Genomic DNA, 23,296 nt, shown 5'->3' on the forward strand with positions numbered 1-23,296 from the left:
TAACATTCCTTGGAACTTTAAGATGGGAATTTTATTCCAAGGTTTATAGAAAAAAGATGTTTGTTTAACATTATAATATTCCCGGAAGAGGAGGGATATATTGACTCCAAGAGTAAGTATATAGTCTTACTCCAAATCCTTGCCATCAATTCATTTTAATCTAATGGTTTTAAGTATTGCTTTATTTGCTCATTCCGTGAACATCCCGTATGCTTTCTTCCTCCTAAAAACATTTTTTTTAATTTTTTAATTCCCAAATAATTGATTGAAAGCCGGTTTCCAAACTGCATTTCATGATTAGAAATCAATTTGCTTGGACAAATCATAGTAATCTTGGAATGACTTCAATTTTTTCAAACTTTGATAAATCTCAAAAAAGTTTATTCCAGCGTTTACATTATAATTGAAATACTGAGAAATCTTCAAAAAAACAATTAATTTAAATGTCAGAATTAGGGTAGCAATTGAAATAGATTGGTTGATCGAAGCAATTGATTAAGAACGAATGAATTGGTTGAGTATGGTACATATTTGGAAAGATTGAAATAGATTAACAATTGATCGGTAAGGTTGAAATAGATAACAACAATAAAATTTTAGAAATGGATAACAATAATAAAATTTTAAGAAATAAATTGGTTGATTGAAGCAATTAAAATACAACATTGAATCGATCAGAAAGGTATGTGAAACAGTATTAATCTCCATTGTTTAGTAGCATAATGTTTTTGTATGAAGGTATGGATTGGAAAGAATTGCCTTGGTTGCAGAAGAATTGAAAGAGGCGGAAGGAACAATCCATTGGTTGATTAGGTGTGGAATTTTTTAGGTGCACAAGCAAATAATTAATTAAGACGGTTAGATTAAAACAAAATGGATGGCAATGATTTGGAGTAAGTCTATTAACTTACTCTTGGAGTCAATATATCTCTCCTCTTCCCGGAAACCATAAAAATAGGAATTATAATAGGCAATTACATATGAAATTATTCTCATCTTCATGGGAACTTTATTCCCACCCTTTTCTTTGGGAAAATTTTTCTATTCCCATGAACGTTTTATACCCAGGAATAAAATTTAGTAAACGTGTAACAAACATAGGCATACATATTTCTATCTTTTTATTCCCGGGAAAATTTAGTAAAGTGTTATTTTGCAAAAGACGTTATTTTTCTCCAAACTTTAAAGAGATTATATGCAAAATTTATTTTCACCGTAGAAGGTTTTTCTTTATCTTTTATCTCCTCCTCAACCTTATATTCCTCTTTTTTCAATCCTCACTTAGCTCCATTCGCAGATTTTGAGAGATTATAATAGAATTTGTAAAAACTAATTCACAAAATATGACGAACCGATACGCGTGTAACATTTCGTGGTCCGCAACATATCAAAAGAATTAAGTGACTATGGTTAAAAATAACTCGGAATATTGTACCAAAAAAAAAAAAAAGAACTAATTCAGAATATACTAATTCATCTCAACAAAATTTAAACAACTACTCAAAATATACTAATCTCAACAAAATCCACATTGTTCATAATTATATTTTGCAAAAGCAAAACTTTTGTGATAGGTGTAATAAAAACTATGCAATACCGACACCTCAGATTAAAAACATATTCAATGTCCGATAAAGTGTCAAAGTCGTATCCAGAGACTAAATCGGTGCTTCATTGTATATAAGTTTATTTATACACAGATATCTAGTTTTTTTTTTTTTGAGAGATATACACAGATATCTAGTTGACACTAAAAAGAAAGAGACCAACCATAATATAAAATATCTCCAGCAGAAATCAATTTTTTGCAGATCCAATCTGCCACAAACATTTCTAAAAACAAAAGTTAACGAAAAGCCTATTTTACATATTATCCTTATAGAAAAGAAAAAGTGTTTTACTATGACATAGGTATAATTCCTTCACATTACATTAGCAAATCAATTGCGAACTATTGCCATAGATTCATTTGAAAGGTTGCAATATAGGAGATGAAAAAAATTCTACTTTTGAAGAGGGCATTGAACTCATATTTTCTTCACCCCCTTTTCCTGTTTTAGGAATAGAAATCCCCCTTTCACCATGGCAAGCTTATAAGTTCTGGCATCACAGCAGTACTACTTGGCAACAGAACAATTCCAAAGTTACATAGAACAAATGAAGTTGTGACATATTTTACATCTCTCTTATTATTCATGAATAATTGTCAACACTATCACAATATGAAATATTAAGGTGTTTCGGTGATGCCAACTTGAGAGAAGGAATACTGCTCAACATGTTGCGACTTGTAAATCTTAAGTTTTTAAGTTTATCGTCCAGAAACATATGCACCACATATGAAAGATTATCACTGTATGAAAGATCAAGTTCTTCTAGAAAACCCAATTTGAGAGGTAGAATAGTACTAAGTTTGCGAACCATGCAACTCTTAAGATTTTAAGTTTATCGAGCAACCCATCCACCACGGGTGGAAATTTTGAGACATCACAACATGAAATATCAAGTTCTTGTAGCGAACCCAACTTGAGAGGTGGAATACTCCTAAGCTTATGGCAAAATGAAACATTTGAGATTTTAAGTTTATCCAGCGATCCATCCTCCACAGGTGGAAAACTCTCGAAACTATCACAAACTGAAAGATCGAGTTCTTCTAATGAACCCAACTTGAGAGATGGAATACTCCTATGCCTGCTGCAACCTGTAACACATAAATTTTAAGTTTATCCATTGTTCCATCCATCACAGGTGGAAACTGTTGTTTTTGGATTTCCAAACTGTTGTATTTGGATTTCCAAATTCTATTATCTACCGAAGTTGTTACTAGGTTGAGTCACGACCAGGTCGCTCTCTTTAAGACGTTTCGTGGCACTACCCAAAATTGTGCAAGGTAGACTATCAACCACGCCGCCTCCAAGATAAAACAAGCCCAGCTACAACTGTGCGGTTAACTACTGCACCGTAGAAAACCGTTCGAGAATTACACCTTCAAATATGGTACTAAGACCACTCATTAATACTGAAACCAATTTAATATGGTATTATTACCATTCTATATGGTGTTAAGACCACTCAAATATGGTGTTTCCACCATTCTAACTTTAAGTTCTCCAAACTTTCAATATGGTACTACGACCACTCAAAATATGGTGATACCACCATTTCTCCTCAAACAGAAAAATATTTAAATAATTTATATACTGTTAAGATCATTCATAATTCCGACGGGACATTATTATTACGAAAGGGACTATGATCTTAATAGTACTCTTTATTCCGAAGGGACTTATATTATCGAAAGGGACTATGAACTTAAGATCACTCTTAATTCCGAAGGGACATTAAACCGAAAAAGGGACTATGATCTTAAGAACACTCTTAAAATATGGTTCAATCGATTGATTGAAGCCACTCGATACGGTACGTAACCGCTCTATTTGAAACCGAAAGGGACAGAAAGGAGTAGAAGCAGAAGAAACTTGTTAACACAAGTCGGAGGGAGAAGAGAAGAAAAGAATTCCCGACAACTCAATGAAATTCTTTTTGGTGTGTGGAATGCACTGTGTGAGCTCTCTATTTATAGAGAAAATTCACAACTAATAAGTGAGAAACTTTGGGAACAAGTAATATGAGAAACTTTGGGAACAAGTAACATATTACTTTGCGATTAAGTAATTCACATATTAGATCTAGTACAAAAATATCTTAATTGAGTACTAAAATATATTAAATTTAGTACAAAAATATATCATATTATGTACCAAAATATTTTAGCAAAACTTGGGGACTAAGAAAGCGCTTTCTAATAATGATTAAATTAATTATTTAATTTATCATTTCCAAATAATAAAATATATATCAATATATATTTTTTCTCTAGTGCTTATGTACCCCCCATTAATTAGAGGTACACCCCCACTATATAAACACTACTAATGTGTGTGTTCCATCCGATGTGGGACTTCCACTTTTTTCAATTCACACAACACTAGTTCTACCCGACATGGGAATTTGTGTTTAGTCTTTTTTTACTCAATTTCCACACATGTTCCAACAATCCCCCACTTGAATTTAAAAAATGGTTTCAGAAATAACGTCAAAAACGTCTCCATAAAATTTGCTAGTAAACAAAGGTGTCGCCTACAACTTGAACCTCTGCATAGCGAGTAAAATTCTGATTAACAAGAGTTGCTTACAGCATTGAACTCTATCTCAGACATAGAACCCACACACAAACCTTTTCATAAGGTGTATTCTAAAAGCCCGTGCGTTTATGGCCTTGCACGTGTATCCCGGTTTTAACGAACGCTCTAGGTATTCTGCCCCGAATTCCATAGGAACCGGCCCTTAGTTCCACATTCGTATAGGTGAGTCTATCAAGAGTACTCCTGTAGCTATGTACTCCACTCCAAATAGAGTATAGATCTCATTAAGAGTTTCTATTATCTCATCCTTCTATCGCTGCAGGAATCATGCTTTCTTACCTTTAACATAGCATGTTCTATCACTTGTGACTTGTTATTACCCATTGAACCTATTTCTTGGGATCTCCAGTCATGTAGGTCGGGTTACCATCACTTGTGACCTTTGGGCATTAGTCCCATCCTATTGGATGTGTTTAGGACTTTCTTTTTAGTAATTCCTTTCGTCAAAGGATTAACTAATTCTTTATCAGTACGTACATGATCTACTTTAACCGTTCCTTTTGAGAGTAGCTAGCTCTCTATTTCTCTATGTGTTCGTGCCTTAATAATCGCCTCTTACCATTGTGGTAACGATTCTCAATTTTGTAATAGCTGCAGACTATCACAATAAATTAACACTTCTGGAACCGGTTTTATCCACTAAGGGATTTCAACTAGCAAGTATCTTATCAACTTGCTTCTTCACTAGTTTTCTCTAGTGTTCTCATCTCAGATTCATTCCATAGTGGACTGAGTCAATATCATTTGTTTCAACAAACAACTCCTCTAGTGATGCTCAATATACAAACACTAGTCGCTAAATATTCATCTGAAAGATGTTCTATTTTATATCTTGTACCATTTAAGTACAATAGGTTACTCCTAGTGAAGTAATCTTAGAGTCATAGTTTTCTTAAGGCACCTCATGACTCTTTCTATAGCATGGTAATGCTTCTCATCCGTCTACTAGTAAACTTGCACAAGAGTTTCACGACATTAGCAATGTCGGGTCTAATACATTCAGTGGCATGCCTAAGTATTGCCAATGATGCTCACATTTGTTTTTCTAACTCCATCTCAAGTGTTCTTACACTTGGATCATAATATATGATTGCAAGTTTACGGTGAAATAATAATATTTCCTTAAGATCTTCTCAACTTTGTGAGATTTATCAAAAAAGTTCTCTTTTCTGATCTAGTAATCTTGAAACCAAGAATTACTTCAACTTTGTCTAGGTCTTTCTTATCAATGTTATTGATCAACAATGATTTCACATAATTCATAACATGAATCTTTAAATCAAATATGAGCAAGTCGTCTTTATAGAGACTTATGATCGTGCAAATATTATTTGTCACTTTCATTCACTTTATACTCATTCGATAGCATTAGAATGTCAAATTTTTCATGTCATTCCTTAAGAGTTTATTTTAGACCATACAAATAATTATCTAACTTACAGACCTTGTTTTCTTGTCCATGAATCGCAAAACTTTCAGGTTGTTTCATATAGATTTCTTCTTCTAGTTCACCATAAAAAGAGGCAACTTTCACATCCATTTGGAGTACTATCGAGTTATGAACGGCGGCTAAAGGGACTAGTACTCTTATGGATATGATTTTCGTGACTGGTGAATGAATGTCGAAGAAGTCTATATTTTTCTCTTTGTCTAAAACCTTTGACTACAAGGAGAGCCTTGTATTCATCAACCGTACCATCAGGTTTTAGTTCCTTTTTCCAAAATCCAAATACAACCGATTGATTTTGCAACTATGAGACAAGTCAACCAAGTGTCATGTTTTGTTAGACTCTAGAAGATTCATTTCATCGTTTATTGCTTTTTGCCATAATTTAGCATCCAATGAGGATATAACTTCTTTAAGGCTTAATGAATCTTCTTCTAATGTATAAACCAAGTTCATACTCTTTAGCAATTTTAAGGCTTAATGAATCTTCTTCTAATGTATAAACCAAGTTCATACTCTTTAGCAATTTTAGCTTTCTTACCTCCTTGAGGTTCTATAACATCTCATATGATGTTTTCATAACTATTTCTAATTACATGAATGTGATTAGATATAGTGCCCCCACTAGTTCTTAATTTTTAAAAAGGGAATTTAGTTTACCCCCACTAGTGCCCCCACTATTCTTTAATTTACAGGGGTACTTACTTCATAGAAATCAGCATCTTTTAATTCTATGATCACTTTAACATTTAGGTCCTAAAACCTATATGCTTCGTTATTTATCGCATACCCGATGAATACACATTCATAGGCTCTACTAGTGAGTTTAACTCTCTTGGGTTCAAAGTCCGAACTTATGTCAGACAATCCCAAGTTCAAAAAATAAGACAAGTTGGATTGTCTTTTCTTCAAAAATTTCTTAATTGGAATTTTTGTTCTTAGACTTGGGTACTTTATAAATTTCAATTTTCGTTAAAGAAATTGAACATATCAAGCATATCAATTTTATTTTTCAAAATTTGCAGTCATCAATAAATATGATAAAATATCATTTTATCATTTCTAGTTTATGTGTCATCAAATTCACACATATCATAATTTATTATGTTTAGAGATTCATATTCTCTAAATTCTGATTTATATGAACTTTTGGTTCATATATCTTGACTGCAATAAATAAAATTGTCTAATCATATAACGTTGGAATTAAATCCAAGTTACTCAAATTTAAAATTAAAAGCTTGTTCACATGTCAAATATTAAAATCACACAACTAATAAAATAGAAGCAGAATTTAATTTTGATCATGTCATCAAAGTGCAGTCTTTTCTCATAAGAATGCATAGAGTACAAGTCACTAGACCTGTTCTTATAGGATTAAGATCCTAAAATAATTGAGTGCTCAAATTTATATCCGTCTGCCAAAATTGATGCTCTAGCACATGGTTTTAATCGATAACATAAATATAATATATGTTGTAGCTTTCATTTACCAAAAGAAATTTATTTAGTGCACGTGCTGAACTGAAGCAATTTTGGCAGAGCAGGCACACATTGATTCTAACAATGTACACTCATCTTTCAATTAGAACCGTAGCATCCTTTTTCATTTGTCAATGCACCGTACAAAATTTCCCAATCCTTGACAATTAGTTTTATCCTACTCGATCAGCCCTGTGTTACGTTAAATGTTTGTCTTTGTCAATCATCAAAGATTCAATAGAAAATTAGAAACGATGCATCAACATTCGGGGGTTCTATTCATGTACCAATTAAGGTTATTTATTCACAGAACCGTATTGTGAATTTCTTAGTGTTGTTGTTATAACAACATACACTTCATTGTTTCAGTTGAAAGATGTATTTCTATAGCTTGATTTATCCTTAATATATTTAGGGACAATTGAACCTCAATAAGTAACTTCTTCGGTAGACATTGCAAATCGAAACGTCTTAAAATTGTTGTTTTTGGATTTCCAAACTGTTGTATTTGGATTTCCAAATTCTATTATCTACCGAAGTTGTTAATAGGTTGAGTCACGACCAGGTCGCTCTCTTTAAGACGTTTCGTGGCACTACCTAAAATTGTGCAAGGTAGACTATCAACCACGCCGCCTCCAGGATAAAACAAGCCCAGCTACAACTGTGCGGTTAACTACTGCACCGTAGAAAACCGTTCGAGAATTACACCGTTCGAGAATTACACCTTCAAATATGGTACTAAGACCACTCATTAATACTGAAACCAATTTAATATGGTATTATTACCATTCTATATGGTGCTAAGACCACTCAAATATGGTGTTTCCACCATTCTAACTTTTAAGTTCTCCAAACTTTCAATATGGTACTACGACCACTCAAAATATGGTGATACCACCATTTCTCCTCAAATAGAAAAATATTTAAATAATTTATATACTGTTAAGATCATTCATAATTCCGACGGGACATTATTATTACGAAAGGGACTATGATCTTAATAGTACTCTTTATTCCGAAGGGACTTATATTATCGAAAGGGACTATGAACTTAAGACCACTCTTAATTCCGAAGGGACATTAAACCGAAAAAGGGACTATGGTCTTAAGAACACTCTTAAAATATGGTTCAATCGATTGATCGAAGCCACTCGATACGGTACGTAACCGCTCTATTTGAAACCGAAAGGGACAGAAAGGAGTAGAAGCAGAAGAAACTTGTTAACACAAGTCGGAGGGAGAAGAGAAGAAAAGAATTCCCGACAACTCAATGAAATTCTTTTTGGTGTGTGGAATGCACTGTGTGAGCTCTCTATTTATAGAGAAAATTCACAACTAATAAGTGAGAAACTTTGGGAACAAGTAATATGAGAAACTTTGGGAACAAGTAACATATTACTTTGCGATTAAGTAATTCACATATTAGATCTAGTACAAAAATATCTTAATTGAGTACTAAAATATATTAAATTTAGTACAAAAATATATCATATTATGTACCAAAATATTTTAGCAAAACTTGAGGACTAAGAAAGCACTTTCTAATAATGATTAAATTAATTATTTAATTTATCATTTCCAAATAATAAAATATATATCAATATATATTTTTTCTCTAGTGCTTATGTACCCCCCATTAATTAGAGGTACACCCCCACTATATAAACACTACTAATGTGTGTGTTCCATCCGATGTGGGACTTCCACTTTTTTCAATTCACACAACACTAGTTCTACCCGACATGGGAATTTGTGTTTAGTCTTTTTTTACTCAATTTCCACACATGTTCCAACAGAAACCTCTCGAGACTATCACAAAATGAATGATCTAGTACTTCAATGCATTTGATCTGTTCTTCTAGCTCATTACTTTTCTCCATCAAGAATAACTTTTGATGCAGATCATTTTCCATCTCAGGACAAGTTCATTTTGCATCTCTTTGAATATGGGGCATGACAAGATTTTCACCAGCTTTTTCTAGGCGATCCAAAAATGTTCCACAGGTTCAGAATACATAAATATGATGAGAAATAATATATTTGTCCCTCCAAAATGAATTACATAATGACTGAAATGAATACTACACACAATACATGTACCATTTCATGCATGAACAAATTTTACGGGGACTAAAATGAAACAATAAGTACCAAAAACAAAAAGTAAGGATGTATATACAAGTATCTCATCTCATACTCTACAAAGCTTGGTATACTATATCCTTTTTTCAATCAGTGAAATCACATTGTGCCAGTCAGTGTTTTCGTGATTAAAGCACAACAACCTCATTCTTGAGAAGAACAAGACATTTGTGAAATCAATAACCCATACTTATGCCACTGAACCTGAATAAGTTCCATCAAGAATTGACAACCTGTGTATGCAGACAAGTGAGGTCTAAATCTTTCAAGGATGTGCAGCATTTTGCATGGAATACTCCTACACATGATGGATCACTTTATTTTTTCGAGGGTCGCAGTTTTTCAAATAAAGTATCCTCAAGAAGACAAATTTTGTGATGCATGCAGATAGAATTCTATATTTATAAAACAGGTCTAACTCTTTCATATTAGCAAACAATCAAGAGATGTTGAAATTAACTCATCGGCTAAAGGGACTAGAAAGATCTAAATGCCCTACAAAAATCTAATCAGCTGCAGACAGAAAGAGACCCACCAGTACAAGATATCTCCCAAAAAAAAAATCTGTTCTTCAGGCTCCTACCAGAATGACAAGATTAGTTAGGTACTCAGTTTAACAAACAAAATCAACAAGAAACAATGTACATCGTACAATTCGATTCATCGCAGCGTATTAATCTGAACAAAACACAAACGACGTAATTTCTTTAGATGGAACAGCATATTGAATGAATCATATTAACTAGCTCTAGCAAAGATGAAGATTTTTTTATGCCAAAGCATATAAAACCAGCATGAATTTTGTTGGTTTTCCCAAATGAGTAATCAATGCTTCCACGCCACTAGATTTATACGTACGTTGAGATTTAACTGCACTTCTGACAAATGAAAAATAACAACCAACAATTCATAATTAGGATGGTCCATAATAACACTGGAATTCACTTTTCTTTTTCTATTATTCACTGCTACAGTATACATACTTCCCAATATATCATTGGTTGAAGACCTAACCACTAGTGTGACTATTGTATAACAGTTAAATGGATGGTCAAGAAAATAAAATAAATTGAAAATCTACACCCTTAACAATTAGAAGTATTTGTTCATATAGTTAAGAAGTGCTTTCACTTTATAACATTGCATCCATCAAAAAGCTACACTAAATTTAAACTATCAACCAGACTTAAACTTGGCGCGAGAACTATTGACAAGAAGTTAATGAAACAAATTAACATCCTACAGTAAGAAAAGTTAAAATAAATGATATATATACTTACTTCAACCTCCCAAGTGAACACAATGTTCATGTGTTATCATTGTAGGCATACTACAATTATATGGTGAAGTCTAGTGATTGGTAAAGTTCATTACATCCCCTTTTAACCACTTACGCATCAATTCCTGAGACCAATAACTCAGTTGTGTTTTTAAAGAGTGAACTCAATATTAGCATCATTCTCTGGGTTGGTGAATCGAATATCACTCATGCTACTTTTCTCTTTCAATACATGGATTCCACTTTTCTGGAATGGGAATCCAAAGTCAACCTCTGCATGGTTCCACTTATTTTCTAAAAGTGCTTTGTCCATATCATCGTTGAATTTTTCGGTTTGCATATGAAAAAGATGTAAATGATACATTTCCCGCAGTGACATAGGTAGAATCTCACCACATTTATAGACAAATGTATATCCATTGATGACCACTCTTGTAGGTTGATGAATATCATCTAGCCATGACCATGGAGAAACAACACAAAGAACTATGGCAGGAAACTTGTTACGGAACCAAAATGAAATTGACAATCCTGCCAAGCCTTGGTGGTCGAACCACTCTGGAATCTTTGCTCGTGGCAAACGAAACCGGGTGTTTCCTGCCTCATGCAATTCCTATTACTCAAACAAATAACGTTTGTTTAACTATATCAAGAAGAATAACGATTATCATATCAAATACATTAAAAATAAAAACAAAATAAATCATTACCTGACTTAGTAATTTGCTTTTGCACGACAAAGACAGCGATTTGCAGTTAAAAGCAGATAATGATTTTAAACATGGTGGAATCCCTTTAATTTCCTGAAGTTCCTTACAATTATCCAAGACAAGCCTCCATAAAAAATGACATTTTTCTAAAGATTTAGGAAGAAATGTGAATTGACTTTCATTTAGGTGTAATTCTTTCACATTAGCAAACAACATGAGACCTATTGACAAGTACTCATCTGAAACATTCCAGTTTCTAAGACAAATAAATTCTACGTGTGAAGATTGGATCGGGATCACTTTTTGTTCAGCCTGGATGGTACATTCCACCACTTTTGACATCGCAGCATTACTAGTTGGTAAGGAAAAAATTCCACAGTTACATAGATGTGTTCTAGGCAGAGTAAGATTTTGAAATGGAAACGGCAATTCTTTTATGGGAGTATATTCCAAGTTAAGGTTTGTTACATTTCTCATCTCTCCCAATATTTCTGGAAAACTCTCCAGACTTAGACAATATGAAAGATTGAACAATTTCAATGAAGTCAACCTGAGCGGTGGAATACTCCTAAGCATGACACAATGTTTAATACTCAAGAATTTAAGTTTATCCAACAACCCATCCACAACAATTGGAAAGCTATCAAGATTATAACAATATGAAAGGTCAAGTTTTTCTAGCGAATCCAACTTGAGAGGTGGAATACTCCTGAGATTGTGACAACTTTCAACAAGCAGGGTTTTGAGATTTCCAAGAAACCCATCCAACACAAGTGGAAAATTCTCGAGACTAAAACATTGCGAAAGATCGAGTTTTTCTAAAGAAGTCAACTTAAGAGGTGGAATACTCCTTAGCTTTAAGCATCTTCTAACACTCATGGTTTTAAGTTTATCCGCCAACCCATCCACCACTGGTGGAAAACTCTCAAGACATGAACATTGTGAAAGATCAAGTTCTTCTAGAGAAGCCAAGTTGAGAGGTGGAATACTCCTGAGCTTGATGCAACCCATAGCTCTTAAGGATTTAAGTTTACCTAGCAACCCAACGGAGTCATGGACTGTGATTAAATTCACACAACCTTGAAAGGAAAATTCTTCTAAATTTACGAGACCAGATACGTCAGGTATCTGTGTTAAAAGCCCATGGTGATCAAAATTCAAAACCCTCATATTTTTAAACTTCTGCAGAAATAAAAAGATAGTAACCAACAAAGAATTAAGAAATAAATGAAAGTGGATTTACTAATATACAATGGGAAAATAAATACATGAGATGAGACTTGCCTGCTTGAAAAAGTCTCCCCACTCAAACAATGTAGAGTGCGATGGAATCTCACATATGGCAAGTTTCCTCGGATAAAATTGAGACGGTAAACCCCATGAAGGATTAAGACAATGTATGAGTATTCTTAGACTATTCGGAAGATGTTTGGGACTTTCAGTAAATTGGCCATCCATAATAATCAGTGTTCTGAGGTTTTCCATCTTCTTGAAAGCTTCTCCATCCCATTCTACATCAATCCGGGAGTTTGGACATATGATTGTTATTTTACTTGTTCCCTTTCAACATGAAAAAGCACAAATCAACCAAAATACATTTACATATGTTTGAACTTCAACACACCTATTTATAAGCTTAACATACAGTAAAAGAGGGGAAAGGGTAACATGAGCATTAATAGCATTAACCAAAGTTAATGATGAAAAGCCAAACCGTTCATATCATTATTAACTCACCGTATTTTCTTCTAAAACTTGAATTATATCTCCAGAGGCCCATAACCTACTACGCTTTCCAGGATCTTCCGGCGATTCTTGCCTGACAATTTCTTTCCCCATATCCTCTACCAAATCATGTAATCTCACACTTGAGAAACCGATTTTTATGAGAGATTTTTCCACTAACACACGAATGTGATCTTTCATGCTAACACCATGATGAGCATGAAGCACTTCTTCTACCCTTGTCAATTTATATCCATTGAAGCAACATGCAATGTCAAGAAAAACTAACTTCTCTTCTTCCTGCAAAGCATCAAAGCTCAACTGTAGTATTGTTTGGATCTTTTTATCAGGAATTCTTTCATAACGATCTAGTGCATATATACATTGTTCTATTGTCTTATTAAAAAAGTGAGAACCTATGACTTCCAAAGCAAGTGGAAGGCCAGAGGCATATGCTACAGCACGTTTCAAAACATCTGCATAACCTGAAAAAACTTTGTCATTCTTCAAATCTTTCAGTCTCTGCAATTCATTCACATCCAACTTTCTTCCATACTTTTGTACTAATAAAACATCTTTATACTTGGGACTATATTTGTTTTTTAAAGCTTTCCATCCGACCAAGTCAAAAGCATCTTTGTCATTCAATCCATTCACCTCATATGTTCTTTCAACCCCATGACATGTTAGCAACCTTTTGTCCCGAGTCGTGATGATGACTCTACTGCCTGGACCAAACCAATCGGAATTTCCAGCAATAGCCTCTAATTGCTCATCATTGTCAACATCGTCCAGAAGCAAAAGAACCTTCTTTTGGTGGAGCCTTCGTTGTAATATTGAAATTCCTTGTCTAACACTTGTTATCTCAATGTTATGCTCTCCAGCAATTTGAGACAGAACGATCTTTTGCAGATATATCAATCCATTTTTGTCTGAATTTTCTCTGACTTTTTCAAGAAAACAGGAACCTTGAAATTGACGGACAATCGAATTATAAACTTCTAGAGCAAGAGTGGTTTTCCCTATTCCACCAATCCCATGGATTCCTACCATGTTGACTACATCATCAGACCCAATGTTCAAAAGTGATGTTACATTTTGCTTTTTGTACTGGAGTCCAACTACGTAATCAGAAACAGGTAAAGTAACAGGTATAATCTCTCTTGAGACACGTTCAACTATCTTCCCAATAAAAGCATGTTCATATTCATCCCTGCCCCATCATAGAAGTAAAGTTTGCATTAAGTCATTTTCGTTTGCATCAAGCCTATGTTTTAACAATTTATCATAATAACCCAAATAGTAATAATTAGAGAAATGAAAAGTAATACCTATGAACGGCTAACATATACACACAAATATCAGATAGACACTATTACATAGACACCAATAATAATTTAATCAAAACAGTACAAACAAGGTCGGTGTTACACAGAATAATACATACATATGCATCTATTATCTATTTGTTTGAAATATTTTAATCCAATGTCATTATGCCGGCAAATACTATCAATCCATTGGGGTTATAAGGTTAATTGTGGCTGGGTGGGAAAATTAAGGAGTGGAGTGATAAAGAGGTCGAAGGTTTGATCCCCACCCACAACATAATATTAAGAATACTAATATTGTCGTTTCAAAAGAAAATAATCAATAATTTATAATATTAGTTATTTAGCCTTAACTGATTATTGATCAAATTAAGTGATCAAACTAATTAGACTTATAATTGGATAATTAGTAATTGATATGGACTCAAATATGAGTAAATGTCACTTGATGGTAAATTTCAAAATAATGGGAAGTTGGAAACCCAATTGGTCATCACCTTATAAATAGACTATGGTTATCAATATACCCGACACAACGCACATTGTATCTTCTCCCCATCGAAATAGCATCTAAGACATAACGAGTCCCAATTGAGGAAAAAACATAAGTTAATGAGTGTTCATTACCCACATCTCTCTTGTATTTGATGATTACTATCGAGAGACTATTAACAATGTATACAATATTCCAAATATCTTTGATAAATCAACATGTCATAGATCGTAACATTATAGAGATTCTACTCTTGTTCTTTATGTTTATAAAATGTTTATGGAGAATGCTAATGAGTGTCTTAGGGCATCGATTAAAGTATTAAAAGTAGTAAAAAAAAAAAGGCAGTCTGGTGCACTAAAGCTCCCGCATACAGAGGGTCCCGAAAAAGGTCCTACCATTTTGATGTATCGTACCATCCTTTGTTTTTTACACAATAAGTTGTTTCCGGTACTTGAACTCATGCTCTAAGAGTCAATTGACAACAACTTTACCGTTGCGACAAGGCTCCCCTTTATTAAAAGTAAAAGTTGTGTAATTATTGCATTGATAAAAGCAACAACTTGTATTTCCAATGACTATGAGTAAGCATATGTCTTGTGTGACTAATTATTCCACTAATTCCAACATTAATATCATAGCATAAATTGAAATAAAATAAAACGCTTAAGAAGAAGATATACCCATTTTTGAAATGAAACCCAGACAAATTAGCAACTTGGTTTAGAGCGTTCTTCCATTTCTGCAACAAATCCATATTACTATGGTCCCTTGCCTCATGTTCAACCATTGCTTCACCATAACTCCTTTTCAACTTTCTCACATCAGAAGGATCCACATCATAAAAAACCGGCCAAACACACCGACCCTTATCTTTGATAGAATCAAGGATCTTACAAAGTTCTTGTAAACAAAAGGATGAAGTTGCATAGTTCTTGGAAAGAACTATGATGGCCATGTTGGAATCTTCTATAGCTTTGATGAGTGATGGTGTGATTTCTTCGCCTTTTTGAAGATTCTGATCGTCGAAGAAGGTGTTGATTCCTCTGTCATGTAGAGCTTTCCAAAGATTGCCGGTGAAACCATGGCGGGTATCTTTGCCTCGAAAGCTGAGAAAAACATCGTATTTGAACAGACAAGACATGAGTGAAATAAGTTGGTATCTAAATCAGGGGAGCGGATTGTCTCCCGTGAAGTTTCTATCCAGTCTTCTCCTGTGCAATCCTAGCCTTTCCTTCTTTTTAAAGACATATCAACGGCTAGGATTAAAACCAATTAAATCACAGATTTTGTCTCTTTCACAAACCATTTTCTGCTCCATTCCTGCGTAGGTTTGCAACGAATACGTACGTTTCTCGCAATGGATCTTGAAAGTTAAAATGGCAAACACGTTTTCAAATACGATCTCTGACTTCTCTGCGAATACGTACGTACCTATTCTCTCGCTTTCTTCTTTGTTTAGGGTTTCATTCTCACTTTCAAATTTCCATCGATTCTTGCTCAATTCCTTCTTAATATCAGATATATAGCATGCTTAATTGATTTATTTTTTGATATTGTGTAGGATTGAGTTTAATTAGTTGGTTATCAATTTAATTTCAGATTTACTTGCTTGGAAGCACTTTTTCTGTCATTGGAATAACACTCACACATGTTGGAACAGATGGAATTGGAAAGATAAAGGAATTAAGAGAACTTATAATTCAATATTGTTTATTGAATAGTACTGTTTTTGAATTGGTGAAATGCCAGAAAGAATTGGAGACAGTTTATTTGGTGAAGTTGGATTAAGTCCATTGTAAATGTCTGCTTGCTTGTTCTATGAGTGGCAATGGAACCCTATAGAGTGCTAGTTACGGTAGAGCTTTGGTGGTCTGTTGTGCTTTTGAGGCTGAAGCTGTGGTATTCGGCGCGTGCGGGACTGTTTTGGCACTGATGTTACTGCTGTATATGACAACATCAGTTTTCTGTTTTGATAGCAGCAAGGTTCGGCTGCTGTTTGTTCATAGCAGGGCAGATTATTTGGGCTAGTTTTTAGGGTGTTGGTTTCGGGTTTTCCGGTATATCGGTGACCTTTGTTTGTTTTCCTTGCTCGCAAGTTTGTTGTGCTTCTTGTACTTGTACACTCTTGACGTGAATAAAAAAATGTAAAATTAGAGTTGTGTAGGATTTGATCTTTAAGATCTTGTACTTTAAAATTGTGATCAATGAAAGCAGATTGTTTGTATACATTGTTTACCATATTGCTGCTATTAAACTCAAATGGAATTAAACTTGTAATATTTGAAAGATCCGGAAGCAATTGTTAGGTGTAAAAATTGAATCAAGATGAAACTGAACTTGTAATGTAACACAGCTATAACAATGCACAAACCAACACCTACACTAATATAACAGTGCAGAAATCAGTTGCTACAATTGTTAGGCTGCGCATTGCTATAACAGTGCATAAAATTGAATTTCGCTGATGTGAAACCAACACTGCTATAACAACACATAAAACTGCTGCTACAACACATAAAATTGCTGCTACATGTATGTCTGATTGTACATCTCTTATGATACAGCTGTGCACTGCTAGAATAGTGCAGAAAAACAAATTTTACAGATGCGATACCAACATGTATCGGCAATAAAAGACATAGAAAGTCTGATCATATTCAAATTAAAAACTGAACCTGTCAAATTGTAAAAATATTACAGCCACCTGTCAAACATGTATTACCGATACATGTTGGTTTCGCATCAGTAAAATTTGTTATTCTGCACTATTCTAGCAGTGCACAGCTGATCATAAGAGGTCTACAATCAGAATACCTTGCGGCAACAGTTTTATGTGTTGTAGCAGCAATTTTATGTGCTGTTTTTTTGCACTATTCTAGCAGTTTTATGTGTTGTAGCAACAGTTTTATGTGCTGTTTTTCTGCACTATTTTAGCAGCTTTATGTGCTATTTTTGTGCATTATTCTAGCAGTGCAATACCCGTAACAAAACCTGTAGCAGAGCGGTTTTATGTGTTATTTTAAGCTGTCGACAAGCAGAGAAATATTGCATTGATCATAAGTGCAAGCTATACAAATAATTACGTTACATTGATCGAAATTTCAAAGTACAAGATCTTGAAGATCACATGTTAAAACCATAACTATAATTTTACATTGATGTACAAAGAACCTAATACAAGCTAATAACTGTTCCTCTTTTACATCTAGGACTATAATTTTACATTGTATTACAAACAATCTAGTACAAACTAATAACTCTTCCTCTTTTACATTTTTCTTTTTAGAATAAACAAATTTTATTCACGTCGAGAGTGTACAAGAAGCGCAACAAACTCGCGGACAAGGAAAACAATCAGAGGTCACCGATATACCGGAAACCTCGAAACCAACACCCTAAAAACTGGCCCAAAAAATCTGCCCTGCTGTCAACAAAACAAACAGCAGCTGAACCTTGCTACTATCAAACCAAAAAACTGATGTTGTACTGGCCCAAGAATCTGCCCTGCTATCAACAAACAGCAGCCGAACCTTGCTGCTATCAAACAAGAAAACTGATGCTTTCATATACAGCAGTAACATCAGTGCCAAAACAGTCCCGCACGTGCCGAAAACCACAGCTTCAGCCTCGAAAGCACAACAGACCACGACAGCCCTACCGCAACAGACACTCTATAGGGTACCATTGCCAGTCATAAAACAAGCAAGCCGACGTTTGCAACCCACTTAACCCCATCTCCACGACAGAATTTTCCATACAAGTATGCTTATATTCTTCAACATGAACAAACCACTTCACCAATTAAGTTAGAGTTGTAGACATAAAAAAAACCTTCAAATTGTTCAACCTGGGCATACTCAAAAGCAAAGGAAACAGTAGCATTAAAGGACAAATCCAAACACTCAAATTCAACAAATTCACCAATCTCATCAGCAATGATTTGAATTGAAAATTAGTATTCTGTAATCACTGTAATCAAATTAAGATTTTTTTTCTTCAAATTATCACTGTAATTACTCTAATAACTGTAATCCATTCAAATGATTGGAACCGAAATAAAATTTAAATTGGTACTCACCGTAATCCACCATCGTGGTGCGCCACCTCCTCCGCTGCCGCCGCACAACATAAGGAAAGAAGGATTTTGAAAGAAGATGGAAAATAGAGAAGGAAGGACAACTATCGCTGTAGTCTGCCGTTGTGGTTTGCCGCCACACGTCTCCACCGTGCAACCACCGTCACTACTATTCCGCCGCCGCTGTTGAGATGGGTTTCTGAAATTGAGAGTGAATGAATGGCAACGAAACAAGTGAGGAAGGGAAAACAAGAAATGAATCAACTTGTAAAATAAAAAAAAATGAATGAAGGGCTAAGATTAATTAAGATGTCATTAAAAGGAATGGATGGCTAAGATTATTTCACAGGAGAAAACAGGAGGAAATTTCCACTGGAGTGGATCCTCTCCCCATTTCACCCACCATAGTAGTACGCTGATTTAGGGGAGAGGATCCACTCCAGTGGAAATTTCCTCCTGTTTTCTCCTGTGAAATAATCTTAGCCATCCATTCCTTTTAATGACATCTTAATTAATCTTAGCCCTTCATTCATTTTTTTTTATTTTACAAGTTGATTCATTTCTTGTCTTCCCTTCCTCACTTGTTTCGTTGCCATTCATTCACTCTCAATTTCAGAAACCCATCTCAACAGCGGCGGCGGAATAGTAGTGACGGTGGTTGCACGGTGGAGACGTGTGGCGGCAAACCACAACGGCAGACTACAGCGATAGTTGTCCTTCCTTCTCTATTTTCCATCTTCTTTCAAAATCCTTCTTTCCTTATGTTGTGCGGCGGCAGCGGAGGAGGTGGCGCACCACGATGGTGGATTACGGTGAGTACCAATTTAAATTTTATTTCGGTTCCAATCATTTGAATGGATTACAGTTATTAGAGTAATTACAGTGATAATTTGAAGAAAAAAAATCTTAATTTGATTACAGTGATTACAGAATACTAATTTTCAATTCAAATCATTGCTGATGAGATTGGTGAATTTGTTGAATTTGAGTGTTTGGATTTGTCCTTTAATGCTACTGTTTCCTTTGCTTTTGAGTATGCCCAGGTTGAACAATTTGAAGGTTTTTTTTATGTCTACAACTCTAACTTAATTGGTGAAGTGGTTTGTTCATGTTGAAGAATATAAGCATACTTGTATGGAAAATTCTGTCGTGGAGATGGGGTTAAGTGGGTTGCAAACGTCGGCTTGCTTGTTTTATGACTGGCAATGGTACCCTATAGAGTGTCTGTTGCGGTAGGGCTGTCGTGGTCTGTTGTGCTTTCGAGGCTGAAGCTGTGGTTTTCGGCACGTGCGGGACTGTTTTGGCACTGATGTTACTGCTGTATATGAAAGCATCAGTTTTCTTGTTTGATAGCAGCAAGGTTCGGCTGCTGTTTGTTGATAGCAGGGCAGATTCTTGGGCCAGTACAACATCAGTTTTTTGGTTTGATAGTAGCAAGGTTCAGCTGCTGTTTGTTTTGTTGACAGCAGGGCAGATTTTTTGGGCCAGTTTTTAGGGTGTTGGTTTCGAGGTTTCCGGTATATCGGTGACCTCTGATTGTTTTCCTTGTCCGCGAGTTTGTTGCGCTTCTTGTACACTCTCGACGTGAATAAAATTTGTTTATTCTAAAAAGAAAAATGTAAAAGAGGAAGAGTTATTAGTTTGTACTAGATTGTTTGTAATACAATGTAAAATTATAGTCCTAGATGTAAAAGAGGAACAGTTATTAGCTTGTATTAGGTTCTTTGTACATCAATGTAAAATTATAGTTATGGTTTTAACATGTGATCTTCAAGATCTTGTACTTTGAAATTTCGATCAATGTAACGTAATTATTTGTATAGCTTGCACTTATGATCAATGCAATATTTCTCTGCTTGTCGACAGCTTAAAATAACACATAAAACCGCTCTGCTACAGGTTTTGTTACGGGTATTGCACTGCTAGAATAATGCACAAAAATAGCACATAAAGCTGCTAAAATAGTGCAGAAAAACAGCACATAAAACTGTTGCTACAACACATAAAACTGCTAGAATAGTGCAAAAAAACAGCACATAAAATTGCTGCTACAACACATAAAACTGTTGCCGCAAGGTATTCTGATTGTAGACCTCTTATGATCAGCTGTGCACTGCTAGAATAGTGCAGAATAACAAATTTTACTGATGCGAAACCAACATGTATCGGTAATACATGTTTGACAGGTGGCTGTAATATTTTTACAATTTGACAGGTTCAGTTTTTAATTTGAATATGATCAGACTTTCTATGTCTTTTATTGCCGATACATGTTGGTATCGCATCTGTAAAATTTGTTTTTCTGCACTATTCTAGCAGTGCACAGCTGTATCATAAGAGATGTACAATCAGACATACATGTAGCAGCAATTTTATGTGTTGTAGCAGCAGTTTTATGTGTTGTTATAGCAGTGTTGGTTTCACATCAGCGAAATTCAATTTTATGCACTGTTATAGCAATGCGCAGCCTAACAATTGTAGCAACTGATTTCTGCACTGTTATATTAGTGTAGGTGTTGGTTTGTGCATTGTTATAGCTGTGTTACATTACAAGTTCAGTTTCATCTTGATTCAATTTTTACACCTAACAATTGCTTCCGGATCTTTCAAATATTACAAGTTTAATTCCATTTGAGTTTAATAGCAGCAATATGGTAAACAATGTATACAAACAATCTGCTTTCATTGATCACAATTTTAAAGTACAAGATCTTAAAGATCAAATCCTACACAACTCTAATTTTACATTTTTTTATTCACGTCAAGAGTGTACAAGTACAAGAAGCACAACAAACTTGCGAGCAAGGAAAACAAACAAAGGTCACCGATATACCAGAAAACCCGAAACCAACACCCTAAAAACTAGCCCAAATAATCTGCCCTGCTATGAACAAACAGCAGCCGAACCTTGCTGCTATCAAAACAGAAAACTGATGTTGTCATATACAGCAGTAACATCAGTGCCAAAACAGTCCCGCACGCGCCGAATACCACAGCTTCAGCCTCAAAAGCACAACAGACCACCAAAGCTCTACCGTAACTAGCACTCTATAGGGTTCCATTGCCACTCATAGAACAAGCAAGCAGACATTTACAATGGACTTAATCCAACTTCACCAAATAAACTGTCTCCAATTCTTTCTGGCATTTCACCAATTCAAAAACAGTACTATTCAATAAACAATATTGAATTATAAGTTCTCTTAATTCCTTTATCTTTCCAATTCCATCTGTTCCAACATGTGTGAGTGTTATTCCAATGACAGAAAAAGTGCTTCCAAGCAAGTAAATCTGAAATTAAATTGATAACCAACTAATTAAACTCAATCCTACACAATATCAAAAAATAAATCAATTAAGCATGCTATATATCTGATATTAAGAAGGAATTGAGCAAGAATCGATGGAAATTTGAAAGTGAGAATGAAACCCTAAACAAAGAAGAAAGCGAGAGAATAGGTACGTACGTATTCGCAGAGAAGTCAGAGATCGTATTTGAAAACGTGTTTGCCATTTTAACTTTCAAGATCCATTGCGAGAAACGTACGTATTCGTTGCAAACCTACGCAGGAATGGAGCAGAAAATGGTTTGTGAAAGAGACAAAATCTGTGATTTAATTGGTTTTAATCCTAGCCGTTGATATGTCTTTAAAAAGAAGGAAAGGCTAGGATTGCACAGGAGAAGACTGGATAGAAACTTCACGGGAGACAATCCGCTCCCAGTGAAATGAATATGGCAGACAAAGCGTAATTGTTTTTTCCAAAACTATCCTTGAATTATTAAGAGAGATACTTAGTTGATCTTTAATTCTTGGTTAAATAAGTAAATAGTCTCCTTAAATATACCAATATTTGATTTAAGTCTTTATAAAATATTCTTTTGGGTTTTAGTTCCTATAAAAAATTTCATTTATGAAATTAGTCCCTCCTCTAGTGTAATACTCAAACTCAATGTAGAGCAGGGACTAATTTCATAAATAAAAAAATTTAGAAGTATCAAAAGTCCAAAGAATATTTTAAGATGACTAAAATCAAATGTTGTTATATTTATGAAGACCATTTACTTATTTAACCCTTAATTTTTTACAATTAATTAGGGATATCTTTGTGAAAAATTAATTAATACATTTTGACAAAGTATTATTATTATTTTCATTTTTAAATTCTTAACAAGTATATTTATGACACTTGTTAAAGTGTCTTTAGAGTATTTATTAGCGAAATCTTTATTTTTTGGGTGATGCATCAAATTTTAGATTTTTAATTCTAAACGGCGTAAACGTCTCTCTAAACCCTCCAAACACGTTGAAACACCCGTAGAAACTCTCTATTTTCTCCCTAGATTTTATAATCTAAATAAGGCAAGTCAAAATTTATGGATCCATCATTGAACTTAACCATTTT

The 23,296-nt window shown here is 34.5% G+C and overlaps 1 protein-coding gene and 4 long non-coding RNA genes across 7 annotated transcripts; 2 read left to right on the plus strand and 3 right to left on the minus strand.

Moving 5' to 3' along the window:
• Positions 1-8,865: 8,865 nt before the first annotated feature.
• Positions 8,866-15,986, minus strand: LOC146917672 (TMV resistance protein N-like). 3 transcript variants are annotated; one of them, XR_015015822.1, is made up of 6 exons: positions 15,498-15,986; positions 13,003-14,203; positions 12,550-12,825; positions 11,266-12,447; positions 10,557-11,168; positions 8,866-9,855 (listed from the first exon to the last, which is right to left on the minus strand). XR_015015822.1 is itself a non-coding variant. In XM_085719515.1 (5 exons), the coding sequence occupies exons 1-5, from the start codon at positions 15,956-15,958 to the stop codon at positions 10,707-10,709; spliced, it is 3,582 nt and encodes a 1,193-aa protein (XP_085575641.1). In that variant the 5' UTR covers positions 15,959-15,986; the 3' UTR covers positions 9,829-10,706. The 3 variants fall into 3 exon arrangements, 1 of the variants encoding a protein (XP_085575641.1); XR_015015821.1 differs by having other exon boundaries at positions 9,829-10,154; XM_085719515.1 differs by having other exon boundaries at positions 9,829-11,168.
• A 14-nt stretch (positions 15,987-16,000) lies between these two features.
• Positions 16,001-17,043, plus strand: LOC146917673 (uncharacterized). The gene is made up of 2 exons (XR_015015839.1): positions 16,001-16,240; positions 16,417-17,043. It is a non-coding gene; the product is annotated as an uncharacterized LOC146917673 (long non-coding RNA).
• An 842-nt stretch (positions 17,044-17,885) lies between these two features.
• LOC146917674 (uncharacterized) lies at positions 17,886-19,281 on the minus strand. The gene is made up of 2 exons (XR_015015836.1): positions 18,896-19,281; positions 17,886-18,664 (listed from the first exon to the last, which is right to left on the minus strand). It is a non-coding gene; the product is annotated as an uncharacterized LOC146917674 (long non-coding RNA).
• Positions 19,282-19,320: 39 nt separating this feature from the next.
• LOC146917675 (uncharacterized) lies at positions 19,321-20,714 on the plus strand. Its single transcript, XR_015015835.1, has 2 exons — positions 19,321-19,704; positions 19,936-20,714. It is a non-coding gene; the product is annotated as an uncharacterized LOC146917675 (long non-coding RNA).
• An 842-nt stretch (positions 20,715-21,556) lies between these two features.
• LOC146917676 (uncharacterized) lies at positions 21,557-22,609 on the minus strand. Its single transcript, XR_015015837.1, has 2 exons — positions 22,360-22,609; positions 21,557-22,183 (listed from the first exon to the last, which is right to left on the minus strand). It is a non-coding gene; the product is annotated as an uncharacterized LOC146917676 (long non-coding RNA).
• Between the last annotated feature and the right edge of the window lie 687 nt (positions 22,610-23,296).

Source organism: Medicago sativa, chromosome 6 (genome assembly GCF_051527215.1).
Source record: "Medicago sativa cultivar Bolivia chromosome 6, Bolivia_mono, whole genome shotgun sequence".
Taxonomy (NCBI): domain Eukaryota; kingdom Viridiplantae; phylum Streptophyta; class Magnoliopsida; order Fabales; family Fabaceae; genus Medicago; species Medicago sativa.